Here is a 25,273-nt window from a genome sequence, read left to right on the forward strand (position 1 = left end):
AAATCATTACTAACTGTCTTTAAGTCTTAAAATCTGGGCCATACACTGAGCTGAGAACAAACTGATACCTCATTTCAGAATCTGTGAAGAGGAGACTATGATTCTATCCTACAGATGAGGAAATTGGGCCCAGAGAGTTTAGGTAACTAAATGAGGTCACATAGCTATTGAGTGGCTAGGATTTGTACCTGGGAACTTTAAACTCTTGCCTTCCTCATTATCAGCTATTGAATTGTCTCCTGGAATTATGAGAGTGCCCCCAGATTCAAAATATTTATGGTCATGTGAGATTTGTTTCCTCCAACAACCAATACATGATAGACAAGATGTGTATCATTTATCACTAGTATAGAGATCAAGACTCTGAGGTTTCAGTGGGAGAATGGAGGCTAAAAATGCCGTGAACTCTATAGTAAAGAACAGATGGTGTTATTTTCATGGAGTTTATAATCAAGAGATTGCCCAAGAATGACAAATGTAATCAATATCATGGGTGTCTTTAAAAGGTTCTTTAACAAAGTATTTTATGAAGTTTTGGTTTTTTGTTTTTTTTTTTTTGCATCTGTATATGTGAAATAGAACATATTTCAGCTGTTAAATTTCAGAAGCTCACGTAGACTACTCCATTTTAATCTCTTGGAGAATTATGCACTTTTCAAGATGTGTTTGTAATTTCAGAGATCATAAGGGACTCTCAATTGGCTACATTCTGTGTTCTAATAGCGTGCCTGAAACAACAAGCTCAGTGCCAAGGAAGGACGTCGGTGGTAGGATGATCAGAGGCATTAAGCATGTGGCTAATGAATGTGCTACCTTTGTGATCTCTGTACATTTTTTTTTTTTCAACTGTAGAATAAAGAACTAAAAACCAAAGTGGCACTTTGGTCTGAAACGCCTAGGACAACTGTATCTAAGTCTGTCTCTACAAGGTAAGGTTTTCCTTCCCCCATTGCCATCTGCCTTCACAGCTTCTGTTGGACATACATTCAAGAATGTTGACGTTTATTCCATTGGAGAAATATTCCAATCTATTAATACTTATGTAGTCGTTGGTTTACTGTGTTTCCCAGTTCTTGAGAAGAAGACCTGTTACTTGTTCATCACTGAACCCTCAAAGCCTAATATAGAAATACTTACTGGAAAAATGAGTGAATAAATTTAGATATCGTTTCTTTTTTTTTTTTTAAGATTTTATTTATTTATTTGACAGAGAGATCACAAGTAGGCAGAGAGGCAGGCAGAGAGAGAGGCTTCCCACTGAGCAAAGAGCCTGATGTGGGGCTCGATCCCAGGATGTTGAGGTCATAACCTGAGCCGAAGGCAGAGGCTTAACCCACTGAGCCACCCAGGCACCCCTAGATATCTTTTCTTGCTTTGTGCCATTTAACAAGCCTAGTCTTGGCTCCAACAATTTCTCTAAGCAGCGCACATCATTTCTTTTCTATTGTCCTTGTTTCTCCATTAACTCCTGTGCTCTGTAGCATCAATGCCCACTTCTGTATCTCAAACCAGGTAGATTATCAATGCTAAGAAGGCAGGAATAGTTCCTTTATTTCCTGCATTGCTAAGGGCAAATGTCTTCAGTAACTACTTAATAATGACTGAATCAAGCAATGATAATGGCCCAGGACAGCAATCAAAATGATGGTTGAAACCATGAAACTCACTTTCTAGTGGTAAAATAACAAGTTAAAAAAAAAGAAAAAAGACGTCTGGGCTCCAATGTTATTTCCATAATATTCTATGAAATTATCACTTAAAAGAAAACATAGTCTTTAATTACATGAACCATTTAAAAAGTGATTAAAAACTTCCTGTTCTAGCAGCTTTTGAATTCCCAGTCTAATCTCTCTAGGGCAAAAGCCTGTTTTCTGAAACTCTCCTGGTTGCAGTGCCTGAGGTAGAAAATCAGGCCTGCTGTGTTTAGCATCCGTCCAGGAAACCAGGTAGATCCATCTCCTTCTTCAGAATTCCCCGCAGGCCTGCTTCACTTTGCTAATGATATATGTAATTAGAGATGAGATGAAGCCATTCTGAATCGAGTCTTCTAGAATTGGGCTCCCAGATGCTAAGTTATCAACTGTTTGGCCACTGGCCCTGCAACTTCCAATAAAGAAAAGAAATTAAGCCCCAGGAAGATTAAAGGAGGAAGTGAAATACCTACGATTCAGAAACAGTGAGAGAAGTAGTCACTTCAGCGAAGGAAGAAATGGAGAGTCCAGAATAGAAGAGTAAGCATGACTTTCCAAGGGAAAGGAAGGTGATTGCTTTTTTTGTTTCCTTACCAGATACCAGTCCCCTTGGGAGTGGTGAGGCATGGTGGCCATTCTCAGCTGTTCTGACCCTATAGGGAATGCACCCAGAGTGCAGTAGAGGAGGGAAAAGCTGGTTGTTTCTATACTGTAACTACTCCAGTACGGAATGCAGATACTCTAGCTGGTACAGAGGGAAGGTGCTGGAAAGAATGACTTCTACCACCAATGCTTTAACTATAGTAAATTAATTGTCAAAGTTCTTTTAGTTTTAGAGATTTTTTTTTTTCTTCCTGTGACTTGGTAGATCTCGTCTTTGTAAGATGAATATATCCAATCAGCTGCTTTGAGAATGTAGGCGGTAGCATGGTTTGGGAAGTCTGGGTTCGCCCGTAGGCAATGGAATTATAACTCAAGGGAGAGACTGGAGTAGAAAAGTAGCTGTTAAGGGGGGAAAAAATCATGTACATTTAAAGAGTAATCCAGGCAAATCTCTTTAATCATCCATAAAATGTAGTTCTATATATCTAGTAAGTACTAAAAAGCAAGGTGTTTCCCTTGAGCATTAGAACATAGAGATACTTCTCCAACACCAAAAGAAGTGTTTGCTAGAGATTCAGGGTCATGTTCTTAGATAACAACAACAGAACACACATAGAAGCATGCGTGTGTGTGTGTGTGTGTGTGTGTGTGAACATATATACATACATATATATTTTAAATACTAGACTCACATAGTTTAAGAGAGAAGCTCAGACTGAGAAGCCCACGGAACTAAAAACGTCCTGGAAGAAGGGTTGATTTACTTATTGTCTCCAAGTCACAGCAGTGTCTGTCTTCACTGTGTGGAATGGCAGATAGGGGCTCTCGTTCTCTCTCCCCTCCCCTCCCTCTTCCTCACTCTTGTTCTCATACTGGGTAGTAGAGCGGTGGTGGAGATGGTAATGGTGGTGATACAGCACTTACATCACTAAAATTTAAAAGTGCTCAGTTTTGGTAATTGTATGGTCTTTTCTAAAGGGAATTGGAGACTGTCGACCGGACGCCCTATGTGATGTTGATTAAGCTCCGGAAATGAGCTGACTGGCTGAAGATCTGAATGAGAAAGATTGCTGCGTGAATCTTATTTATTCCTTGAAACAGAGCGTAAACTTTCATGTTGAAATGGCTCACTGCCAGCATTCAGTGGAATTTACTATACATCAACAGCTTTGCAGGAAGATGACATTCCAGAAAATCAAATGTATATTCAAGGGAAGGAACTCTTTCTTCAAAACTTACTAAATGGGTGAAGACACCAGGGGCTTTCGATGGAAGAGGAATTTTGCTTTAAACTTAAAAAAAGATCTGAATCTTTCTTGCAGATTTTTGCTGAAGGGAGTGGTTTAAGGTTGTCAACAATGACTTTCTGATAGTGGTTTTTATGTATAAAAATGGAAGAATATATGTGTGTCTGAGTAAATGATACATTTTAAAGTTAGCCTTGGATAATAAAATTTCTCAACATGAATTTATAAATTCATCTCCTGACCCAGTGTTCATGGGAGAGTTACTCTCTACTGCATTATGGACAGGAAAAGGAGTAGGTTCTTTTTAGCGAATTCCCCAACCCACATAACCCTCCAAAGCTGAGAATCATGGCATCCCACCACACTTTAGAAAGCCATTGTTCTTCAATTGGGATTGAAAATTGGTTGCTGGAGACAACCCACAAATAAGTACAAAGAAATGGAGCTTGAGACTCTGGCTTTGTGACTAATTTTCCTTTCAAGATTCATTATATTATCTACGCAAGTATTTGGAGGGAAGAATAGAAACACAGTGCTGTCAGCTCATACCTCCATAAAAATGTGTATGTTCTGGGTTTAGAGTAATAGTGGCTACTGTCTGCAGCCACGAAGATGCTGAATTCATGAATTGGAATTAAATGTCCAGTGCTTTTGTGAAAGTGCATTTACATTTTGATACAGGCATTCATCACAGGTGAAGTTTGTGATTGCTATGAGGAAAACCAGACTCTGATTTGCAGAAATGCAAAAATGCTGACACTCAGAAGAGAAAACCCTTGAACTAAAGGAATAATGGGCAGCCTTAGCCCCCACTGAAGGGTGAATTACTTGTAAGGCTTTTGATCATCCTCTCAGACATATGACTGTAAACATTTTCTCAGGAAAGATGCTGGAAGTCTTTCAATGTAGAATGTGAAATAGCAGTATTATCTATGAAATAGTTAAAAATACATACAAATGAGATAAAGTAATGTATTTATAAATTTATCAAAGTACTGTAATCCTTGAAATGTTGCATCACTATGTGTATGCATTTCATGCTTCACGTTTTTATTGCTTCCTAGTTTTTCAAGTGTAGTTATTGAATAACATTTATGGCACAGTTCTTATACCAGGAACAATTCTAAGTACTTAACCTGTCTTAATTACTTCAATCTTCCCAACAGGCCTCATATTATTACCCCATCTTCCAAGGGTGGATCCTGTGAGGTCCAGGACTTTTCCCTGCTGCTAATGATGGAGCAAGGATTTGGACCTCTGACTTGGCTATCAGTAGTCCTTCTACCTGCCCACATGGTGGTCCGAGGTATTGCCACACAATGGAAATACCTCTCTTTTTGCTACTTTTAACAAGCTCAGCTTCCTTGTTCGCTGTATGCATTATCCCATGAATGACAGTCAGAAACAACCTTGACTCATAAAGTAAATATTTTGCTGCATTTAAGTTGGCCTTTCACCTGTTGGATTGCCCTCATGAGAACTTAGTTCAGAAAAATGTCCCTGCTAAAAATCTTCTAATTCTATATTTATCATCATGACCTATGCCACATGGAAGATTTTTTGGTAGAATGTTTTCAGGCACATTTGTAGGGGCATTGGGGTCATGAACTCTGTCAAGTATTTGTGGTATGGTAAAAAAATTCACCTTTCACCTGAAGACCACTTTGGGTTCCTTTTATACTCTAATCACCATGCTGGATGGTAATAAATATGAGAGTTTGGAATGGATCCATATGACTGACCTAACAACTAGAATGATTCTCATTAGAATAATGTATTCTAGAGTCAAAAATGGGAAGACACTGTTGAATTTAATTTAGGTTTAACTCTGCTCACTTTTGAATATGGGAGTACAGTTGGATGTGATAGGACTGGTCATGGGTTCTCCATGTTCACCCTGGAATGGTCTTTGGATTTCCTAAGAATAAGAACAAGCAGTTTCAGAAGCTTAAAAAATGTCTGGACTCTTCAAATACAAAAGTATCTTTTTAGTAACATCAGCAGTATCATTTATTTGTCATACGTGGATTATGTCCTATATCTTTATTGTTTCAGTCTTTATCATTTAGAATGTTTTTTGAATACATATTTCTGAGCAATAAAATAAATGATCACAGTGGGGAATAAAAAACATTAACCTAAAAGTAGTACCACACAAGATACACAGGAAAAGGAACACCAGTTCAATTATAGTCTAAATAATTATACTAATAATTACACTAATCTATTTATTAAATAAGAAGGTCTGGGGTAGACCTGGAAGTGAATACAGGAAGGTGGGAGATAAAAAGAAACTTAGTTCACTTTGATTATATATTGTTACAAATTATCATTAAGAAATGTTTAAGCAGCAACAAAAAGAAATGTCTAAACAATAGGTATAATACATATATCTTTTGAATAATTGCTTATGGTATGCCTTACAGTAAAGAAATTGATACCATATTTTTTGTTATTTCTTTTTACATTAAAACTATTATGCATAAGTGGATTAAGTCATTTTTATTTGATTGTTCATGACATTATAACCCTTCATAAATGAATTGTTTTTGCCAATGAATAGATTAAATTTAGATAGCTCCCTGAATTTTTCTCTTGATTTTCCCTGGATCCAAATTGATGGAAAAAGTAATCTATTAAGTTTTTATTCTGAATCTGAAAAAATAGCAGCATTATTATAAAATTACAAACACTCCTCAAACATTTTCTTATTTCTTTATTTTGAAAATCTTCACCTCTCCTCTGAGCTGGGAATAATTATAGAATCCTCATCAATATTGACGTAGGGACCCAGTCCATCAAGAACTGAAAATTCCCAGGGCACCTGGGTGGCTCAGTGAGTTAAAGCCTCTTCCTTCAGCTCGGGTCATGATCTCAGGGTCCTGGGATAGAGCCCCACATCGGGCTCTCTGCTCAGCAGGGAGCCTGCTTCCTCCTCTCTCTCTGCCTGCTTCTCTGCCTACTTGTGATCTCTATCTGTCAAATAAATATATAAAATCTTTAAAAAAAAAAAAAAGGACTGAAAATTCCTTCAACTAATGTCATCATTATCATTCTCCTCACTTCCTCCCTTTTTTACTTCCTCACTTCATTATTTTTTTTAGTGGGAAATACTAAAGATGCAATAAATATTTAAATAACCATATCTAATTGTTTTGTTATTATTAAAATATATACTTATAAGTGATAAAAATTGAACTAGAATGACAAAAAATTGGGATTTACCCTAGGCATGCAAGGTTGGTTTATCACTTGAAAATCAATCAGTATAATTAACCATAACAAAGAATAAAAGCTATGTAAGTGTATTAATAAGTGAAGGAAAGTATTTGACAAAATTCAGCATTCATTCATAATAAAAACTTAGCAATCTGGGAAAAAGAAATTTTACCATTCTGATAAAGAGCATTTACAAAAAAGCCTTTGGTAACTATAACTAATGATGAAAAACTAATGGTAAAATGCTTGCTTTCACCACTTTTCTTAAACATTATATTGTAAGTCCTAGCCATTGGAATATGTCAAGAAAAAGAAAAGGGGAGAAAAGCACACAGATTGGAAAGGAAAAGTAAAACTGTCCGTTGTTGTTGTTCATATAACTGTTGATGTAGAAAACGTCAATGAATCTGCCAAGCAGCTACTAGAACTAATGAGTAAAATCAACAAGGTCACAGATCACAAAGTTAAAATACAAAACTCAACATATTAACAGTTTGGGATTGGTGAAAACATAGACCGATATATAAGTGAATAGAAAGGAGAATCCATAAATAGACTCATCTACGTGATTGATTTTTGACCAAGGTTACAAGGCCATTGAAAGGAGGCAGGAAATTCTTCTAAATGGTGCTGAAAATAGTCCAGGTTTTGATGTGAAATAAAATTAGTATTAATTCTTATCTCACACAATATATAATAATTAACCTAAATGGACAATATGCTTAAATATAAAGCTAAAACTATAAAATTTCTAGGAGAAGATAAGGTAGGCAAGATCCTTAAATAGTACACAAAGAGTACACCATAAAAGAAAAAAATTGAAAATTGGACTTGATTAAAATTCAAATACTTTGCTCTTTGAAAGACACCACTAAACAAATTTTTAAAAAAACAACCTACAGAATGGGTGAAAATAAGCACATGTATAGGATTTGTATTCCAAATATTTAAAGAACTTTTGAAATATAATGAGAAGACAAACCAATAAAAAATATTGGCAAAAATGTTTGGAAAGTCACTTCATAAAACAAGATAGACAAATTACAAAGCACACATTAAAAAGATGCTTAATCCATTAGTTATCAGGGGAATACAAATGAAAAGCTCTAAGAAATAAGCACAAAAACCAACACTAGAACAGCTAAAATAAACAGACTGGCCTTATGGAGTATGTGGAGCAACCAAATCATATGCTAAAGGTGGGAACGCAAAAATGGTATAAGTACTTCGGTAAATATGTAATTTCTTTACAAGTTAAGTATACACCTGCCATATGACTTGGCCACTCCATTCTTCGGGGTTTTTTTACCCAAGAGAAATAATAGCTTTTGTCCACATAACAACGTGTATCCGAATTTTCATAGCACCTTTTTTTGTAGTACCCCAAAACTAAAAACAAAACAGATATCCATTAATAGGTGAGCAGGTAAACAAAATGTACATCTATGTGTTGGAATATAACTCAATAAAAAGAAACAAAAAGCACAAACAAATATATACAACAGTGGATAAACTTCAAATCTTTAGACTTAGTGGAAGAATCTAGAGGAAAAAGAGAGCGGACGTACTGTGTGTTTCCGCAGTGACAGCAAATCAGTATATGCCTGGGGACACGAGTAGAGAGAAAGATTGCATGGGAGTACAGAGAAACAGAGTAGACACGTTTGGTGTGTTGATATTGGCAATGTCATGGATGTGTTCCATGACAAAAATCAATACCTTGTACAATTTAAATATTTACTTCAATAAAGTAGTAAAAAAAATCAGTAAAAAAATTAGTAAAAAGTATTAAAAAAATTTAAGTTAATTATATAATTATAATTAATTATATACTATATAATTATAATTATTATATATAATGTATGATATATTATATAATATATAATGTATATAATATATTAATATAATATATATTATTATAAAATGTAATTATATAATAATATATAATTATATAATTAATAACTATGTTATTCTTTAACCACCCGTCAGGTTCTCACATAAGATTCATTCATTTTTTTCCTTTCAACAGATATTTATTGAGTGCCCTCTATTTGCCAGGCACTGTTCTAGATGCCAGGGCTATGACAGTAGAGAAATAAGAGGACATGCATGTGTCAGGGACGAAAGAAAAGAAAAATCTCTACCTTCATGTAAATATATTCTAGGGACAAAAAAACATAATAAAGTCAGAGACATCCCATGGACAGTAAAGAAAAATAAAGCAGAGCACAGGGGTCGGGAGTTACGGGGGGGGGGGGAGGTCTTGTGGTTGCAATTTTAAACTGGGTGATAATTTTAAATGTAACTATGGATTGGTAATTTAAATAGGATAGTCATTTTTTTTTTTAAAGATTCTATTTATTTGTCAGAGAGAAAGCACAAACCGGGGGGAGCAGCAGGCAGAGAGAGAAGCAGACTCCCCGCTTGAGCAAGGCACCCATTTCGAGGCTCGATCCCTGTACCCTGGGATCATGACCTGAGCCAAAGGCAGATGATTAACAGACTGAGCCACCCAGGAATCCCAGGATAGTTATTGTAAATAAAACCTCTCTCTTTAAAGATAACATTTAAGCAAAAACAGGAAGAAGGCTAGGAAAGTGACCAAAGGTGGTGTTATTTGGTGGAGGAAGGGTCCAGGAAGAAGCAAGCACAGGTGCACCAGCTCCAGAGGACAGGCAGACCAGGTGTGTCCCGGAATAGCCAGGACATCAGCGCAGCTGGACTGGCAGCTGGAGAATAAGTCCCAATATGGTCTAAATCATTTTCCATGCAACATGTTCTTTCACGTGTCCTTTGTATAAATCATTGCTCTTATTTGAATAATAAGTTATCCTTCCAGTTCTTTGAATTCTGAGCAGTGGTAAGCTAATGAGTTTTAGGAATCCATATCTCGGTTCTTGTTTGTCTATGTTTTCCTAACATGCTGAGAAAGCCCGTGTTTTCTGGAAGGCACAGTGAAGGGAACACTCTCATGAGGTTCAGCCAAGTGGCCTTGTTTTGACTTTACGCTCTTGGCCTAGAGGACTCATGAGGAAGTGCTCTTGGAGTCAAGGGAGGAGAAGAGGGTCCATGAAGTTAGGTAATATGTATTCATAATCCAATAACTAACTAGCACGACTCCAAATCATTCCTTCTGCTGCTGCTTTTTTTTTTTTTTTTTTTTAATCAGTGAATGAGTCAGGATATAAATTTCTCTGGAGACTAAAGCAAACAGATTGAAGTCTGCTGTTAACCGGGCTGCTACTTTTTTTTTTTTTTTAATCTTTTTGGTAAAGAAGAGTCATTTTCTCAGATACCTACACAAGTGATTTCAAGCTTTGATAATTTCAACAATCTGATTATTATCACAAAACATTTCTAATACCTATACTATCACCTTAGTCAAATTCTAATTTGCCTATTGGCTTTGTAAAGCATAACAGAAGTCACCTAAATGAGTTTCTGACAGAAGAACAATGCTCACATTCTTAGAATTATACTTTTATTTATTTTTAATTTTAATTTTAAATTTTTTCAGGTTTTTTTTTTCAAGATATTATTTATTTATTTGACAGAACACAAGTAGGCAGAGCGGCAGGCAGAGGGAGAGGGAGAAACAGACTCTCCGCTGAGCAGGGAGCCCGATGTGGGCTCCATCCAAGGATCCTGGGATCATGACCTCAGCCGAAGGCAGCTTTTTAATCAACTGAGTGACCCAGGTGCTCCTTTATTTATTTTTTAAAAATATTTATTTATTGGAGAGAGAGAGAGATACCATGAGCATGGGAAGTGGCAGAGGGAGAGGGAAAGGGGAAGCAGATTCCCTGGTGAGCAGAACACGATGTGCTGCTCCATCCCAGGACCCTGGTCATGACCTGAGTCAAAACCAAGTGTGGACACTTAACCAACTGAGCCCCGCAGACACCCTCAGAATTAGAATTTTATATTAGAAATGAAATTGTTCTTGGTATGAGAGAGTGAATAATCCAATACCTTACATACAGTGGTTTTTTTTAAAAGATTTTATTTATTTATTTGACAGAGAGACACAGTGAGAGAGGGAACACAAGCAGGGGGAGTAGGAGAGGAAGAAGCAGATCATGCCCAAGATGGAGCGTGCTATGACTATTTGAAAATCCTATAAGACCATTAGGAAAAGCAAGTCCTTAATGACTTGTCATAAATTATTTAAGATTAAGATAAAGCCGGGGGTGGGGGGCAGTTTCTGCCTTTGTGAAACAGCATTATTGCTACCAGGGAGTCAAGTGGAAAGCATGGGGCCAAGGATTTATTTGCTTGCAGTGGGAGAGTTGTTTATCTTTAAATTAAAAACTCATCATTATCTTGGCAAAGACTATCTAACTAACATATGGAATGAGAACAACACTGGGAACAAGGCAGCTTTTGCAAAGGAATACTTAAAAGGAAGCTGTATTGGGGCACCTGGGTGGCTCAGTGGGTTAAAGCCTCTGCCTTCGGCTCAGGTCATGATCTCAGGGTCCTGGGATCGAGCCCCACATCGGGCTCTCTGCTCAGCGAGGAGCCTGCTTCCTCCCCTCTCTCTGCCTGCCTCTTTGCCTACTTGTGATCTCTGTCTGTCAAATAAATAAAATCTTTAAAAAAAAAAAAAAAAAAAAGGAAGCTGTATGGCCGTGGTCTTCAACTGGCCTTGAACATTAGTCCCTTCACCAGCCTGGGACTAAGGAAGTTACCATCACCTGCCTCAGCATTTTATGATGAGGAAGAAACAGGCTATAATATACCGAGGTGCTTATGCGTCATAGAATACTTCAACATGTTAACTGCTAATTTTACACATGGATCCCTCAAAATTACTAGAACATTTTCCTTGCAAAACCCAGTCTTTAAAAAAATAATAAATGAAAAATTTTAGACAGATGGATAAAAATCACTTGGCTAAATCCAAGTCACTTCTTATTTCCGAGTTCCTAAAGGATACCATTTTATTTTATTTTTAATTTTATTTATTTATTTGACAGACAGAAATCACAAGTAGGCAGAGAGAGAGAGATGAAGGGAAGCAGGCTCCCTGCTGAGCAGAGAGCCCGACGCAGGGCTCGATCCCAGGACCCTGAGATCATGACCTGAGCTGAAGGCAGAGGCTTAACCCACTGAGCCACCCAGGCGCTCCCTAAAGGATACCATTTTAAACGAGAAACAAGTTCCATGTTGAAACCAATTTAACATTCAGCTTCAGCACAAAAATAAGTTTGCTTTGAGTCCACAAACTAATTGATAAAAATGCATTTTTATTATTGAAAAATGTGCAGAAACAATCACTGAATACAGTTCGCCACCACAGTATTCAAACCCAGACACCACAAAATCATTGGATGCTATGATTTCTGAAGCCACTAGAACTTTGGTACAACAAAATAATGATCTAACGGTATTTGTCAGGCACCACAGTCTACTCGGGGACACATAGAATAAAAACTCCATGTTGAAGGTTTTAATTTACATTCATGGCACTAGACAAAATAGACCCATGGAGACGACAGACAAAAAAATCCAAAGTGCTTAGCCTAAAAATGAGAATAATATCACTTAAAGGTAGACCGTTGGAATACAGTGAAGCACTTCAGTGTTATGTTAGAACATTGTCTATATTTAACACATTAAGCAGGATAACTGATTTCTCTTAGGCAATTTCAGATGCAGTCGGTATCTTTTACAAGGCGATGGACACAAAAGCCCTACTTGTACAAGGAGGATTTGACCAAGATGTAATTAATATACTATCTAGAATGCAATTGGACTCCTTGGAAGAAATGCCAGATGACATATAAAATAACATAGAACTCGTATTTTTTCAATAACTTGAGATATGTTAAACATTTTTAATCAAATACAATGACCTCAAGCTGCTTAACCACTGATTGCTTCCAGCACCCACTACTAAAATTAGCGTTTCGTCCCTGCTATGTCATTTCTTCTCACAAGTGGTTTTAATTACTGTAATTTTTAAATTATGCTTAGCTTATGATAATAGTGCCTGTTTATGAAATGGAACATAATTTGCAAACCGATTTCTTAGATTCTCCTTGGAGCCTGACATGAACCCTATGGGGCACGCAGGGTTTATACACTCCCTCTGAGAAGTCACTATGCTATTCAATGACATGCTCATGGTCCCCAAATTGTTCTTTCTGGCCACTTTCCTTTCTATAATACTGAGCCTCCTCTTAAAGAGCATTTGGAAAAATAACCCGGAGAATAAAAGAGTAAATATAAGAATATGTTAATACTTTACTAAGGACAGATACCATTCTGAGGTTCCAGTGGACATATGGACAAGAGCCATTGATTAAATATAGGATCCATTAGGTGAAAGACAGACATGCCTGCTTCTACAAAATTTGCTAATGAGGCTTAAAGACTAAGTCAGCTGAGGGATATTAGCCATGATTTCCAAGACCTGTTGGAAAGAAAAGGAACGAGAAAACAAGTTCAAATGACTCAATCCAAAGATGATTCCTTTCTATATATTTTTCTTCAAAAGCTGACACCCTTTTAAATAACCCCACTATTTTGTTGCTAATGTTTTTGCTTATTTATTGTTCTTTCTCTGTGGGAAGCTAGAAAATATCCCAACCAACACACTATTGGTAAAAGGAGATCTGTAGAGAAGCATCTTTGTGATTCTGCTCCTTGAAAAATTAGTCAAAGAGCAATTTATGAGAAAATTAAATTCAAATTGAGCAAACAACATGTTTCAAAGTTTCCCACATTTTGATGCCACTAATGAAATACTTGGTGTTTAAATGTGTTTATTAGCTTAGTTCTAGGGGCATAAACTTCCACTTGATAGATTAAAATGACAGACAAAAATTTGCCTTGGATCAAGGTACAAAAACTCCTCTGGTTACTAATTCTTTTTCATTGTCTACCTAAAAATCAGACTCGAAGTACATGGTCTTCTCTGTGTCTGCACTATTTAAGAACACTCATCAGACAACGTTGAATTCTAACCTCTCTTTATAGTTCTTCCTCCACAAGTCATCATGGTTAGATCTCCACCCAATAATTCTAAGGCAATACATTCCTAAAGTTCCGTAGATTTCTAACAATGATTTTTATCAGTCTTACTTTATGAGACAAATATCTTCATGGGTTTATAAAGCATTGAAACAACATTCATCTCAGATAACACGCTATTTCTACTTGCCATGTTTAAGAACTCTGCACTCTCCCCAGAAATTAGTTTATATCATATTGGTCAAAGAGCAAGAAGAAAATATAGTTTTTGGTGAATTTTCAGACAGCTTTTTCAGATATAGACAGCATCTTGACATCTTTAGAGAGCATAAAGTTTTCCCTAAAATATTCACATACACTAGCCTTTTTTTTTTTAATGCTTTAAAGCTTAGTGGTATAGAGTGAAAGACAACTTTTCCCTCCCTTTGACTAACATCAGCTCTCAGATCTCTCTTTTGAAGAGTTAATATCTTAGGAAAACAGAAACTTCAATATTATTCTTTAGTTTAAGTTTGAGATTATGACTCCAAGATTCTTTGTTGATGAGAATTTTCCCTCAATGTTTTACTATGGTACACACTGAGGAAAGCATATGTACCCTTCTTTTAAAGAGAACAGAGATACAGAACAGTGAATAATCTTGTGTCATGGACACTGGTTCTGGGTTTCTAGTAGACCTATTCACTGTGACACATATTGCTTCTCTTTCTAGCTGATGAGTATAAATATGAGCTTCATCAAACTTGTTGATTTCCAGGCAATTCAATTTACAGTTTATAGAATATTTTGGCTGTGATAATTTATTGTTTAATATAGTCATGTGCTTCTCTATGGTCAAGCTTCTCTCTCTCACAGAGGAGATAAGAAAGGTCTGATTAAAACTCTTGCCCAGTTCATTTTACCTGTACAGGTTGGCAGAGCATACGTATGCTAGAAAGCATAACAAAGACACCTACTGATACATCGAATGGCCCTTCTGGTGAGAAACAACAGATGAAATATTTACTTCAGAAAATGCTGGTTTTGAGTTTTTTGCAGTGTGTAGCTGATACTATGGAAATGATAGCAAATCAACTCGAGTGGTGACTTGCAAGAATTCTAAAACTTATGTAGACACCCACAAGCTCAGTTCCTACCATTTTCTACCAATTCGTGACTTGTGACCCTTGTCATATCAAGACAAACATGTTTTCTCAGCTATTTTTTGGTACATTTTTCAAAGGATTTTTCTTTTTTTGTATCAAAAGGTAACCTTGTACCCACTCACAGTGGAGTTTCAAGCAATGCCCACTTCAACTCTGTGAGAGACTTAGGAGACTATGAGATGGTGGTAATTATCTCCAGATTCTAATAACATGTTGTCCCCTTGCTGAAGATACAGAATGCCTTTAGCTGCATTAGTGTCTCGCTGAGGCCTTCCTCAAATAGGATGTAATAGGAAATGAGCTGTGTGGCTGGAGACAAATTTGGTCATAGAGGTATTCGAGGCACTGTGTTAGAGCAATGTAAACATCAAACTAGTGTAAGCACTCCAGAAATGATTTCTGTATCAGAGAGGAATTTCATGTACATTTTAAATATTTCCCCCAAATACAATATAGTTTACCAAAGCATTTGGGAGGTAACAAATAACAGGATACATCTTGGCTAAAAATTCATGCTGTTTTGGGCTAAAGGAGGTATGCCATTCTTTAAACCTGTCTGTATACTTCATGTTCCCAACTCAGCTTGAACCTGTAAAATGAATTCTACATAATAATTAATTCTGTAATTATAAGTAAAGGAATTTCCTGTAATGGTGACATAGAATTTGGGATCAGATGTCAAACTTGACAGAGAAAATATTTTCTCAGATCAAGTATTTATTTATTAGTAGAATACAACTTTAAATTAGTTTTCTTGTCTTCTTTAAATTTCATGCCTCTTAAGATTGTTGCCCAATAATTGTTATTTTTATAGGCAGAATTCTATAATTAAAGGCATCATCACTCTCTGCCACATGCTACGGCTATCAAATAATGATCTTAAAATAGACCCTGAAATAAATGCCTGTCAAATAACTAGCAATGACAGAATCTTGGCAAAAGTCAGTCAGTCAGTCATAGAACTGGAAAAAGAGCAGAAACGAAAAAATCCAAAATAGAATACCTTTAGGATTTCATAAAGGCTCAGCATTTCTTTATCATGGGAATGCCAGAGACATCACAGTTTGAATCCAAAGGCAAATTGATTAAGTAGCCATAGAAGTTTACCAGATTTTGCCACAGCATTGATTAGAGTGTTTCTGCTCACTTTCCTTTCAGTCAAAATATCTCAGGTATTAGCTGAAAGCTTTTTATCCTCATGGCTCAGGCACTGAGGTCATGAAGCACATCACAGAGAAAAACAGCCTTGGAGGGAATACCCAAGCACGATGGAACTTAGAAGCTGGCATCATGCTTCTGAAATCAGAGGAACTGAACAATTCACACTGAGAATTTTGTAAGAACACTGTAGACAATCCCTTGGATCTGTGTTCCTAATATGAATTCTATACCAGATGTAGACTGTACAGAGAGGTTCAAGGGTAAGGAGAATGGGGGCTAGGGTTTTGGTTTTCTAATGTTTACAATTTAAAAATATGCCCAGAGTATGGAAAAATGAAGTTTAATTGGCAAAATTTCATAGAAAGAAGTACCATCTTATCAAAATTATATAGTCATGATAAAAAGAGAAATTGAAGCATGATGCCTTTGTTATTGATGAAATGGAAATATTTAAAGAAAAATTTAATAGGAGTTGCTTATGCTTATCAAAAACTAAGATTAAGAAAACAATGTAATATCAGTTTAGGCACTGTAAGAAGAACCAGCCAATGGAAAATACTTTTGTAATGATTTTTAAAAAGAAAAGGCAGTTTTATATGAAAAAATAAAGCAATTAACCAGATTTTTGGAGAAAAGATACAGCTCCACTCCTGCCCTGTCCCCAAATATAGTTCAGATGTGGGTATTCTGCCTCAGGCAGATGAAAACAAATGTGAAATATATTGTAATATGGCATGAGGTATCATTAATTTTTATGTGATGAATGACATGAAAACTCAAGAGTGACCATAAAATCAATCCATCATCCTGAAGTTGTTGATATACAAAGTGACACACCTATAATTTTTGCAATTGATTCAAAAGTCAGGGTGGGTGTGGAGAGTAGAAGTGTGATTTAGAGTTTCCAGTGCTTTTGTAAATTAAAAAGAAACCCACAATTATTTGTCACTTTTGTTTTCATATCACCAACATATTTTATCTAAAAACAATTAAGGCTAAATACTTTTCCTCGACTGTATTTTTTTTAATATTTATTTCTTTGACAGAGACAGGTCACAAGTAGGCAGAGAGGCAGGCAGAGAGAGAGAGGGAAGCAGGCTCCCCACCGAGCAGAGAGCCCAATGCAGGGCTCGATCCCAGGACCCTGAGATCATGACCTGAGCCGAAGGCAGAGGCTTTAGCCCACTGAGCCACCCAGGCGCCCCTCCTCGACTGCATTTTTAAAGACATATTTAATAAATGACAATCTTTAATTTCCCCTTGGGACCATTTACTAAGAAAAATGAAATATGAAACTGAACACTGAACCGATTTCCAAAATTTTGTTGGAAAGGGAAACCTCTGGAGATTCTCTTAATCCCAACTGATAATGTCAAACTTCTAATTAGCTTGAGGGAAATTTGGCTAAATGATTCTTCCAGACTTCTGTAACAGACACGATTAATTTCACTTGTCCAAATGCCATATTTTCATACTTTCCTTTTTCTCTTAGGCCATCTCTCTTGTACTTTGTCATTCACAGTCCTGTTCTTGTCTATCAGCCATTTATTAAGAATAGAAAAATGACATTAATGCATAATCTCCCACATTTTAACAGAAGTCTGATCTACAATCTCATAACCTTACCAGTGCTTGAGTCACCGTAGGACAGCTTGTTGGGTGGACATAGTAATGTCATTATTAGTGGTCCATTTAGAATTGTTCATTGTATACTCATTTTTAGCTAATATGTTCCATGAATGCAAAACTAAAAATACAAATCAAATTCTACTTAAGAAGTAAATCCAATCTTTAAAAAAAAAAATATCGTCTTTCTATATTCTCCCTTTCGTGGCCTATTTCTTTCTCCCACATGACATGGTCATTTTCGTTGTGATTTAAAACTCACTGATACCATCTTGAATACTTTCTTATATACTCATCTTCTTCACAAAAAAAAAAAAAAAAAAAAAAAACCCAAAATTGTGCATCCATGACCGTGAGAGCACATTAGGAAATCTCTGATCTTGTTTGAATTCTTTTGAACACCATTGACTATTCTGGTTTCTTAAAATAGATTTTTCTGGCAGAAAAAGAAAGACATGCCATTATGCATGGTCTACTCAAAAACAATTTTGTGGTTTGTTGCTTTTTTTTGGAAGTAATATTTGGGTGGGGTTTTAGATGATCAGTTCCTACGAAGTGTCTAGCAGCCGCATTTCTTCTCTGCTGGTTTTTCTCCATCTTGCTTTCCAGAGTCTCCACCATTGACTGTGTCGGGAACTTGTGTCTTCTCTACACACTGTTCCATTCGCTTCATGATTAAGTCCAGAAGGGTTTCCACAGCTTTCTCCACATTCTGGCCAGTTGCAGCACTCGTTTCAAAATATGGTATACTTGCATCGAAGAGGTGACGCATTATTTTTGAGAGGAAGAAATCAGAAAAGACACAAGAAGATGTACAAATGAGGAACACAGGCAAAAACATGGCTGGCTGAGAGATGGTGAAATAATCATGGTTTTGCCCACTGAGTTGGAAAGCACCTTTTTTCTTTCAGTGGGTAAAAATTGATGGGCTGCTTTCTCATATGGGTATAACAATTTTATGGACAAGGAAATAGGAGGTACTTGGGAATTTGAAGCTAGGGCATTATCACCATTTCACAAAAAAATTAAGAGGGTAGAAATACCTAAACTAGTGATAAATCTTACCATTAAGGTATCACTTCTCTTCTAATCAATTATCTGGAAATTTGACTTAGAAATTAAGCAGGCACTGAATAGGAGATGCATGTAAATAAATAGTCTGTATTTATATGGAATCAAAAGTTATACATTTTTAAGGCTCTCATGGAAAATTCTTCAACAAAAACTTGGCAGGTATGATGAAACTACTTTAAATTTAAAGTTGGGGGGTTGGTGCCTGGGTGGCTCAGATGGTTAGGCATCTGCCTTTGGCTCAGGTCATGATCTCAGGGTCCTAGGATCAAGCCCCCCATCAGGCTTTCTGCACAGCAGGGAGCCTGCTTCTCCTCTCTCTCTGCCTGCCTCTCTGCCTACTTGTGATCTCTCTCTCTCTGTCAAATAAGTAAATAAAATCTTTAAAAAAATTTAAAGTCTGGGGGGTGCCTGGATGGCTCAGTTGGTTAAGAGACTGCCTTTGGCTCAGGTCATGATCCTGGAGTCCCAGGATCGAGTCCCGCATTGGGCTCCCTGCTCAGCGGGGAGTCTGCTTCTCCCTCTGACCCTCCCCTCTTATTCTCTCTCTCTCTCTCTTTCTCTCTCATTCTCTCATTCTCTCTCCTTCAAATAAATAAAATCTTTTAAAAAAATCCAAAAATGTAAAGACTGTGTTGGAAGTCAACTTATCATTTTAATTCTTTTTTTAATTTGCCATTTAGGCTCAGCTAGGATAAGGATTACAATATTGTGTCCTGGTCAGGTGTTATTTCTTAGAGTTTTAGAGTTATTAGTGGGAAGGCAGTAGACTATCGTGTTGAAGATCATGAGCTCTGATCTCAGACTGCCTGGGTTGAAATCAAGCTCTGCTACTTACTAGCTACCTGGCCTTCCATCAATTACTTAATCCTTCTATGCCTGAATTCTTCATATATAAAATGGGATGATTCTAGATATCCTATGTATGTTTATGAGGGGTTAAATGAGTTAAAGACTAGGGACAGTTGTTAGCACATACTAAGTATCCGGCAAATGTTAGCTGCTATTACTAGCAAGGACTTGATTTGAAAGATCACATACATTCCCCTGAAAGATCTTTTTCATTCATGGGCCATGACTGATTCAAGGGGATTCCTCCCAGTATCAACCTCATGTTCCTGCTCCATTACTAAGCAGCAGTGGGCAAGGTCAGATGACACGTCTGTGTCAATGACTTACCCGTATTTGTCAGCCAGCTCCCGGGCTTGCCTTTCATTGACTTCCCTCTGGTCTGGCAGGTCTGCTTTGTTGCCAATTAATATTATATCTGGATTTTCACAATAAGCATTTGCTTGCAGTTGGCCTTAGGAAGAAAGCAGACGGACCCAGCACATTAGTTATAAACAAGTAATGTCGGATGATTGCTCGTACTCTGAAATCCTTTTCTTTTTTTCCTACTTCAAATTCCTAATTTAATTCTTCACCTCCAATTTGGCTGCTTGCTAGTTAGATCATATTAGCCAAGCTACTTAACTTCACTCAACTGCAGCTTCCTTGTCTATAAAACGAGCGGAGAGGACGCCTCAAAAATTGCAGATTGTGAATATACATAATGATGGCTATGAACAACCTACGATCACTTATCAGTGCCTTTGTGTACCTGGGGAAATGTTATCCAAGATGGACGTACTGCTCCAGACTATTCATTCCTCATATATAAGTAGAGATAATAGAACGGGAATTTTAAGTGTATAAAGTCTGCTCTTTCCTCTAAGAGGCTGCTCCTTTTTCTTTTTTAAAGTGGGCTCCACACCCAACATAGAGCCCAGTGCAGAGCTTGAACTCATTAACCTGAGATAAAGACCTGAGCTGAGATCAAGAGTCAGATGCTAAACTGACTGACATCCAGGCACCCCTAGGCAGCTACATTTCTATCTCCTGAAGTCGAAGGTAATGATCTATTGGAACAGAACATCTCTGAACCACCACAAATTCATGGAGAAACCATTTAAAAAAAAAAAAAGATTATTATTTTTTTTGACACACACACACACACACACACAGAGAGAGAGAGAGAGACAGAGACAGAGACAGAAAGGTAGCTAGAGAGGGAACACAAGCAGTGGGAGTGGGAGAGGGAGAATCAGGGCTCCTGCCGAGCAGGGAACCCAATGCTGGGCTTGATCCCAGGGCCCTGGAATCATGACCTGAGCTGAAGGCAAATGTTTAGCAACTGAGCCATCCAGGCTTCCCTCATGTAGAAACAATTTTAAGACACATGGCTTGTTTTTCCTTTTCTCCAGGACACACTGTGCAAAAGAGAGAAGAAAGTGGGAGGGAGAATGGGAAGGAGGGAAGAAAAAAAGGAAGGATTGAAGAAGGGTTGAGGGAGGGAGAGAACAAGGAAGGAAGGAAAGAAGGAAAGAAACGATAAGAAATCTGTGAACCTACGTTTCTGAAGTTACGAGGATTACTTTAGTTTCTCTCTCAAGGCGTGCTGTATGCAACTCTGCTGAGGAGGAAGACAAGGCTTACCTATAACACTGATTATTCGAGTGTTAAAAATTAAAGTGCCATGAGACATGCCAATTAATTATCTTAAATCCCAGTAGTATCCTGGATTTTTTTTTAAAATAAGGAAGAATTTTATATGCCTTGTAAAAGGATGAACAAATCATTCTCTGAAAGACTCTAATAATCTTATTATCTCTTTATCTCCTCAGAATCTAATAATACCACCAAAATTTAGAGGAAGAAATACAATAATAAAAGGAAATAGAGACAAATCCCAGGATAAACACTCAGTTGGAGAAGCAATGAAGGAAGTCAGAATTTGTGGTATTTGTCCCCATGGTAGCAACCATATTACTGAACTCACGTTGAAAGCAGTTATAGGTATTTATTATAAATAATATATAATTGAAATGCATTATTTTTGGAATATTCTGTGCCAAACACTAATCCCAGCTTGGGGTTACTGTAATGGAACAAAGCCAACAAAGTCTGCACTTTCATAGAGCTCACATTCTAGTGGCAAAGAGTCAAAAGGACAAGTAAACAAAGAAATACGTAATATAATGTCACATTGTGGCATGACAAAAGAGAACATAAAGTGTACTGAGGAGACACAAAGTAGTCAAACATACTAATTTACTTATTTTTTGAAGATTTTATTTATTTATTTAAGAGAGAGCATGAGCAGGGGGCAGGGGCAGAGGGAGACAGAGAAGTAGGCTTCCCACTGAGCCTGATGCTGGACTCAAACCCAGGACCCAGGATCATGACCTGAGCTGAAGGCTGATGCTTAACCAACTGAGCTGCTCAGGTGCCCTGAAGCATACTGGTTTAGACGGGTGGTCAGGGAAGGCTTCTTCCAAGAGATAAAGTTTGAACAAACCCTGGAAGGAGATGAGAGAAATATCATACTCCATAAACGGGAGAAGAGACATCAAGGCAGAGAAAGTTGGAATGTACCAAAGCCACAAAGTAGGGAATGTGCTTTTTGTCCTGGGAAGAGCAGGAGAGACGTTTGGCGGGAGGCCAGTGAGCTGGGACATAATAAGAGTAAATTACACAGGAATCTAAATCCTGATCACCAAGGCCTTACAACAGAGTGAAGGATTCTGGATTGCATTCCAAGTGAGTTGGGAGGTCCCAGAAGGGCTTTGAGAAGGGGAGTTAACATGATCCAGTGTTTTTGTTTGTTTGTTTGTTTTGTTTTTTAAGATTTATTTATTTGGGGGGGAGGGGCAGAAGGAGAGGGAATCTTAAGCAGACTCTCCACTGAGCGAGGAACCTGACTTGGGGCTCAATCCCACGACCCCAAGTTTATGACCTGAGTTGAAATCAAGAGTCAGATGTCCAACTGACTGAGCCACTTAGGTGCCCCAATATTTATAAAAAAAAAAAAAAAAAATCCCTCTGGCCACAGATAGCCCCAACAAATCTAGAAATGATAAACCATCACCAGTCCATAGAATTGCTTGTATATCCCATTAGGATTAAAATTCTTATTTGTAATAAAAATGCAAATGAAATATTTCCTTTAGTGCTACATCAATTTTTGGAAGAGAAGAATCAAATACTACTTTCCGAATACTACTATCGATCTGTCTTTAATAACTGATTAGGCTACTTTTACCTTATGTCTAAATTGTGTAGATTTTTCATTTCAAATCTTCCTTACATCTGAACGGTCCCCCCCCCAAAAAAATGTAACATTTCAGTGTGAATTGATCAACACACCGTACCTTATTTCATGTGGCTGGTCTGCTCTGGAGCAGTTTCCCACCCAATTAACCCATCCATTAATTCATCCATTAGTTAACCCGTGTGCAAAGGTACAATTTTTGGAGACAGCGAACCCCTCAGAAAACACTGCTGCTTTTCTCTCTTTTCTGGATTAGATGTTGCAACTCACATAGCTGTAACAAGTCCTTTAAGACTTATTGGATAAGTGGAATTAATAGCCTTTCAATTGCAATAATAAAGACCTTGATACACACACACACACACACACACACACACACATGCATAGGTGGTGCTATGCAGCGTTCTTCTAAGAGTGTCAAAGGAAAGTTCCATGCCAAACCACCTTTGATGAGCCACATGCAGCCCATCACTTTGAAGGTGACACAGGAAATGCTAATCGCATGGATCCCAAGGTTAATCTGTGGAACCTAATCTGGCTCCATGTTGGAAGGCAAAGCAGCAAATAGAGCTGTTGGGGCCCAAAGTGGACAATAAAAGTGACTTGGTCCCACTTACTCATCCAGTTTCTGACATTTAAGAAGCTCTGTTGACTGGTGAGGTCAAACATTAATAAGAAACCCATGGCATCTCTGAAAAATGCAGTGGTGAGGCTCCGGAATCTGCCAAGAAAGCACAATGGATAGTTCTGGAAGTTAGCCCACAGACATTATGATAGCAGTATATACGACACTATTTCCCTTTGAAATGTGAAATCCCCATAGCATCCCATGGATTCTCCTACAGAATTAGAGAGTGAGCAGAAAGACGGCTGAAAGGTGAGGGAAAGGCATCTGGCTGTAGACCTTTCTTAGGATCACATCCTGGCTTTATGGCCTAGAGCATTTATGCACACAGTTTATAACATTCAATCACATGATGGCTTGCACAGTCCCTTGGACTCTTTCTCTTGTTGGTTCACGGATTTCTTGTGGTCCATAATTGAAATGGAAGCTACTTTCAAATGGATACTTTAACTTATACTCTTCAATCTCCCTTGTCTGTGCCTAGAAGAAGGTCAGCTCTTGGTAGCCTAAAAATGAATGCCTGTGATTACATGCAGAAAACCAAAACTTTGGAAAACAGTGTGGAGATTCCTTAAGAAATTAAAAATAGAGCTACCCTATGACCCTGCAATTGTACTACTGGGTATTTACCCCAAAGATAAAGATATAGTGAAAAGAAGGGCCATCTGTACCCCAATGTTCATAGCAGCAATGGTCACAGTGGCCAAACTGTGGAAGGAACCAAGATACCCTTCAATGGATGAATGGATAAAGAAGATATGGTCCATGTATACAATGGAGTATTATGCCCCCATCAGAAAGGACGAATACCCAACTTTTGTATCAACATGGACAGGACTCGAGGAGATTATGCTGAGTGAAATAAGTTAAGCAGAGAGAGTCAATTATCATATGGTTTTGCTTATTTGGGGAGCATAAGAAGTAATATGGAGGACATGGGGAGATGGAGAGGAGAAGGGAGTTGGGGGAAATTGGAGGGGGAGACGAACCATGAGAGACTATGGACTCTGAAAAACAATCTGAGGGTTCGGGAGGGGAGAGGAGTGGGGGTTGGGTGAGCCTGGTGGTGGGTATTAAGGAGGACACATTGCATGGAGCACTGGGTGTGGTGCGTAAACAATGAATTTTGGAACACACACACAAAATTAAATTTTTTTAAAAAAGTAAACCACAACTTGTTAGTAACTGGAACTGGGGTTCTTTTGCAGGGAAAAAACAACATTGGTGGGAAGATACTTTCATAAACACTGTGGGGATAAGGCTGAATTTTAGTCTGGCACCTATGTCTCATGAGGAAGAGGAAAAAACACTGGAGAAAGGAGGAAGGAGAGGATGATTAGGAGAAACAAGACAAGGTCAGAGAGATGTAGTAGTTGGAGACAGAAAGCAAGAACATTCATCTCTACTGGAGGATTTTAAAGAATATACTCTGTCATGTGTTGTATAAAGACTTCTCCTCTGCTCTAACCTCCTCCACCCCAAATTCTTCAGTAAAATTGAAGGTGTGCTGAGATCCACTCAATGGCAAGAATGGACAAAACCAGAGACCCCACCTAGGCACCAGAGAAGGCTTGGGTTATGCTAACAACAGAAATGAATTTGGAAATGGGTTTTTAGAAAAGCACATAACTTTGAAATACAGACGATCACTTCCTATCCTCAATGTGCTCCTAATGTTTGGTCTCCCACTTTAGCCCATTTGTGGATTCTTTGGTTTCTGTGGCATTCTATTCTCAACCCCTTCTTACTCTACATGTGTTCACTGAGTAATCTCATCTACTTCTCTGGCTCAGTTGTCACCTATATGTTGAATGAAT

General features: G+C 37.6%; 2 protein-coding genes across 8 annotated transcripts in view; one reads left to right on the forward strand and one right to left on the reverse strand.

Annotated features, from left to right (window-relative positions):
* The window catches only part of CCDC68 (coiled-coil domain containing 68), a 49,943-nt gene extending 45,224 nt beyond the window's left edge, over positions 1 to 4,719 (forward strand). Inside the window, exons 10-11 of the mRNA XM_032882449.1 lie at positions 853 to 929; positions 3,273 to 4,719. Coding sequence (XP_032738340.1) covers positions 853 to 929; positions 3,273 to 3,330 — 135 coding nt within the window. The 3' untranslated portion in view covers positions 3,331 to 4,719. The remainder of the gene's footprint in view (positions 1 to 852; positions 930 to 3,272) is intronic.
* A 13,287-nt stretch (positions 4,720 to 18,006) lies between these two features.
* RAB27B (RAB27B, member RAS oncogene family) overlaps positions 18,007 to 25,273 on the reverse strand; it is a 143,081-nt gene continuing 135,814 nt past the window's right edge. For all 7 annotated transcript variants that reach the window (XM_032882453.1, XM_032882452.1, XM_032882450.1 and 4 more), the window contains 3 exons: positions 23,449 to 23,552; positions 19,921 to 20,044; positions 18,007 to 18,419 (listed from right to left, as the gene is read on the reverse strand). In XM_032882453.1, coding sequence (XP_032738344.1) covers positions 18,230 to 18,419; positions 19,921 to 20,044; positions 23,449 to 23,552 — 418 coding nt within the window. In that variant the 3' untranslated portion in view covers positions 18,007 to 18,229. The remainder of the gene's footprint in view (positions 18,420 to 19,920; positions 20,045 to 23,448; positions 23,553 to 25,273) is intronic.

This window comes from Lontra canadensis, unplaced genomic scaffold (assembly GCF_010015895.1).
Source record: "Lontra canadensis isolate GAN:19392208 unplaced genomic scaffold, GSC_riverotter_1.0 scaffold82, whole genome shotgun sequence".
Classification (NCBI taxonomy): domain Eukaryota; kingdom Metazoa; phylum Chordata; class Mammalia; order Carnivora; family Mustelidae; genus Lontra; species Lontra canadensis.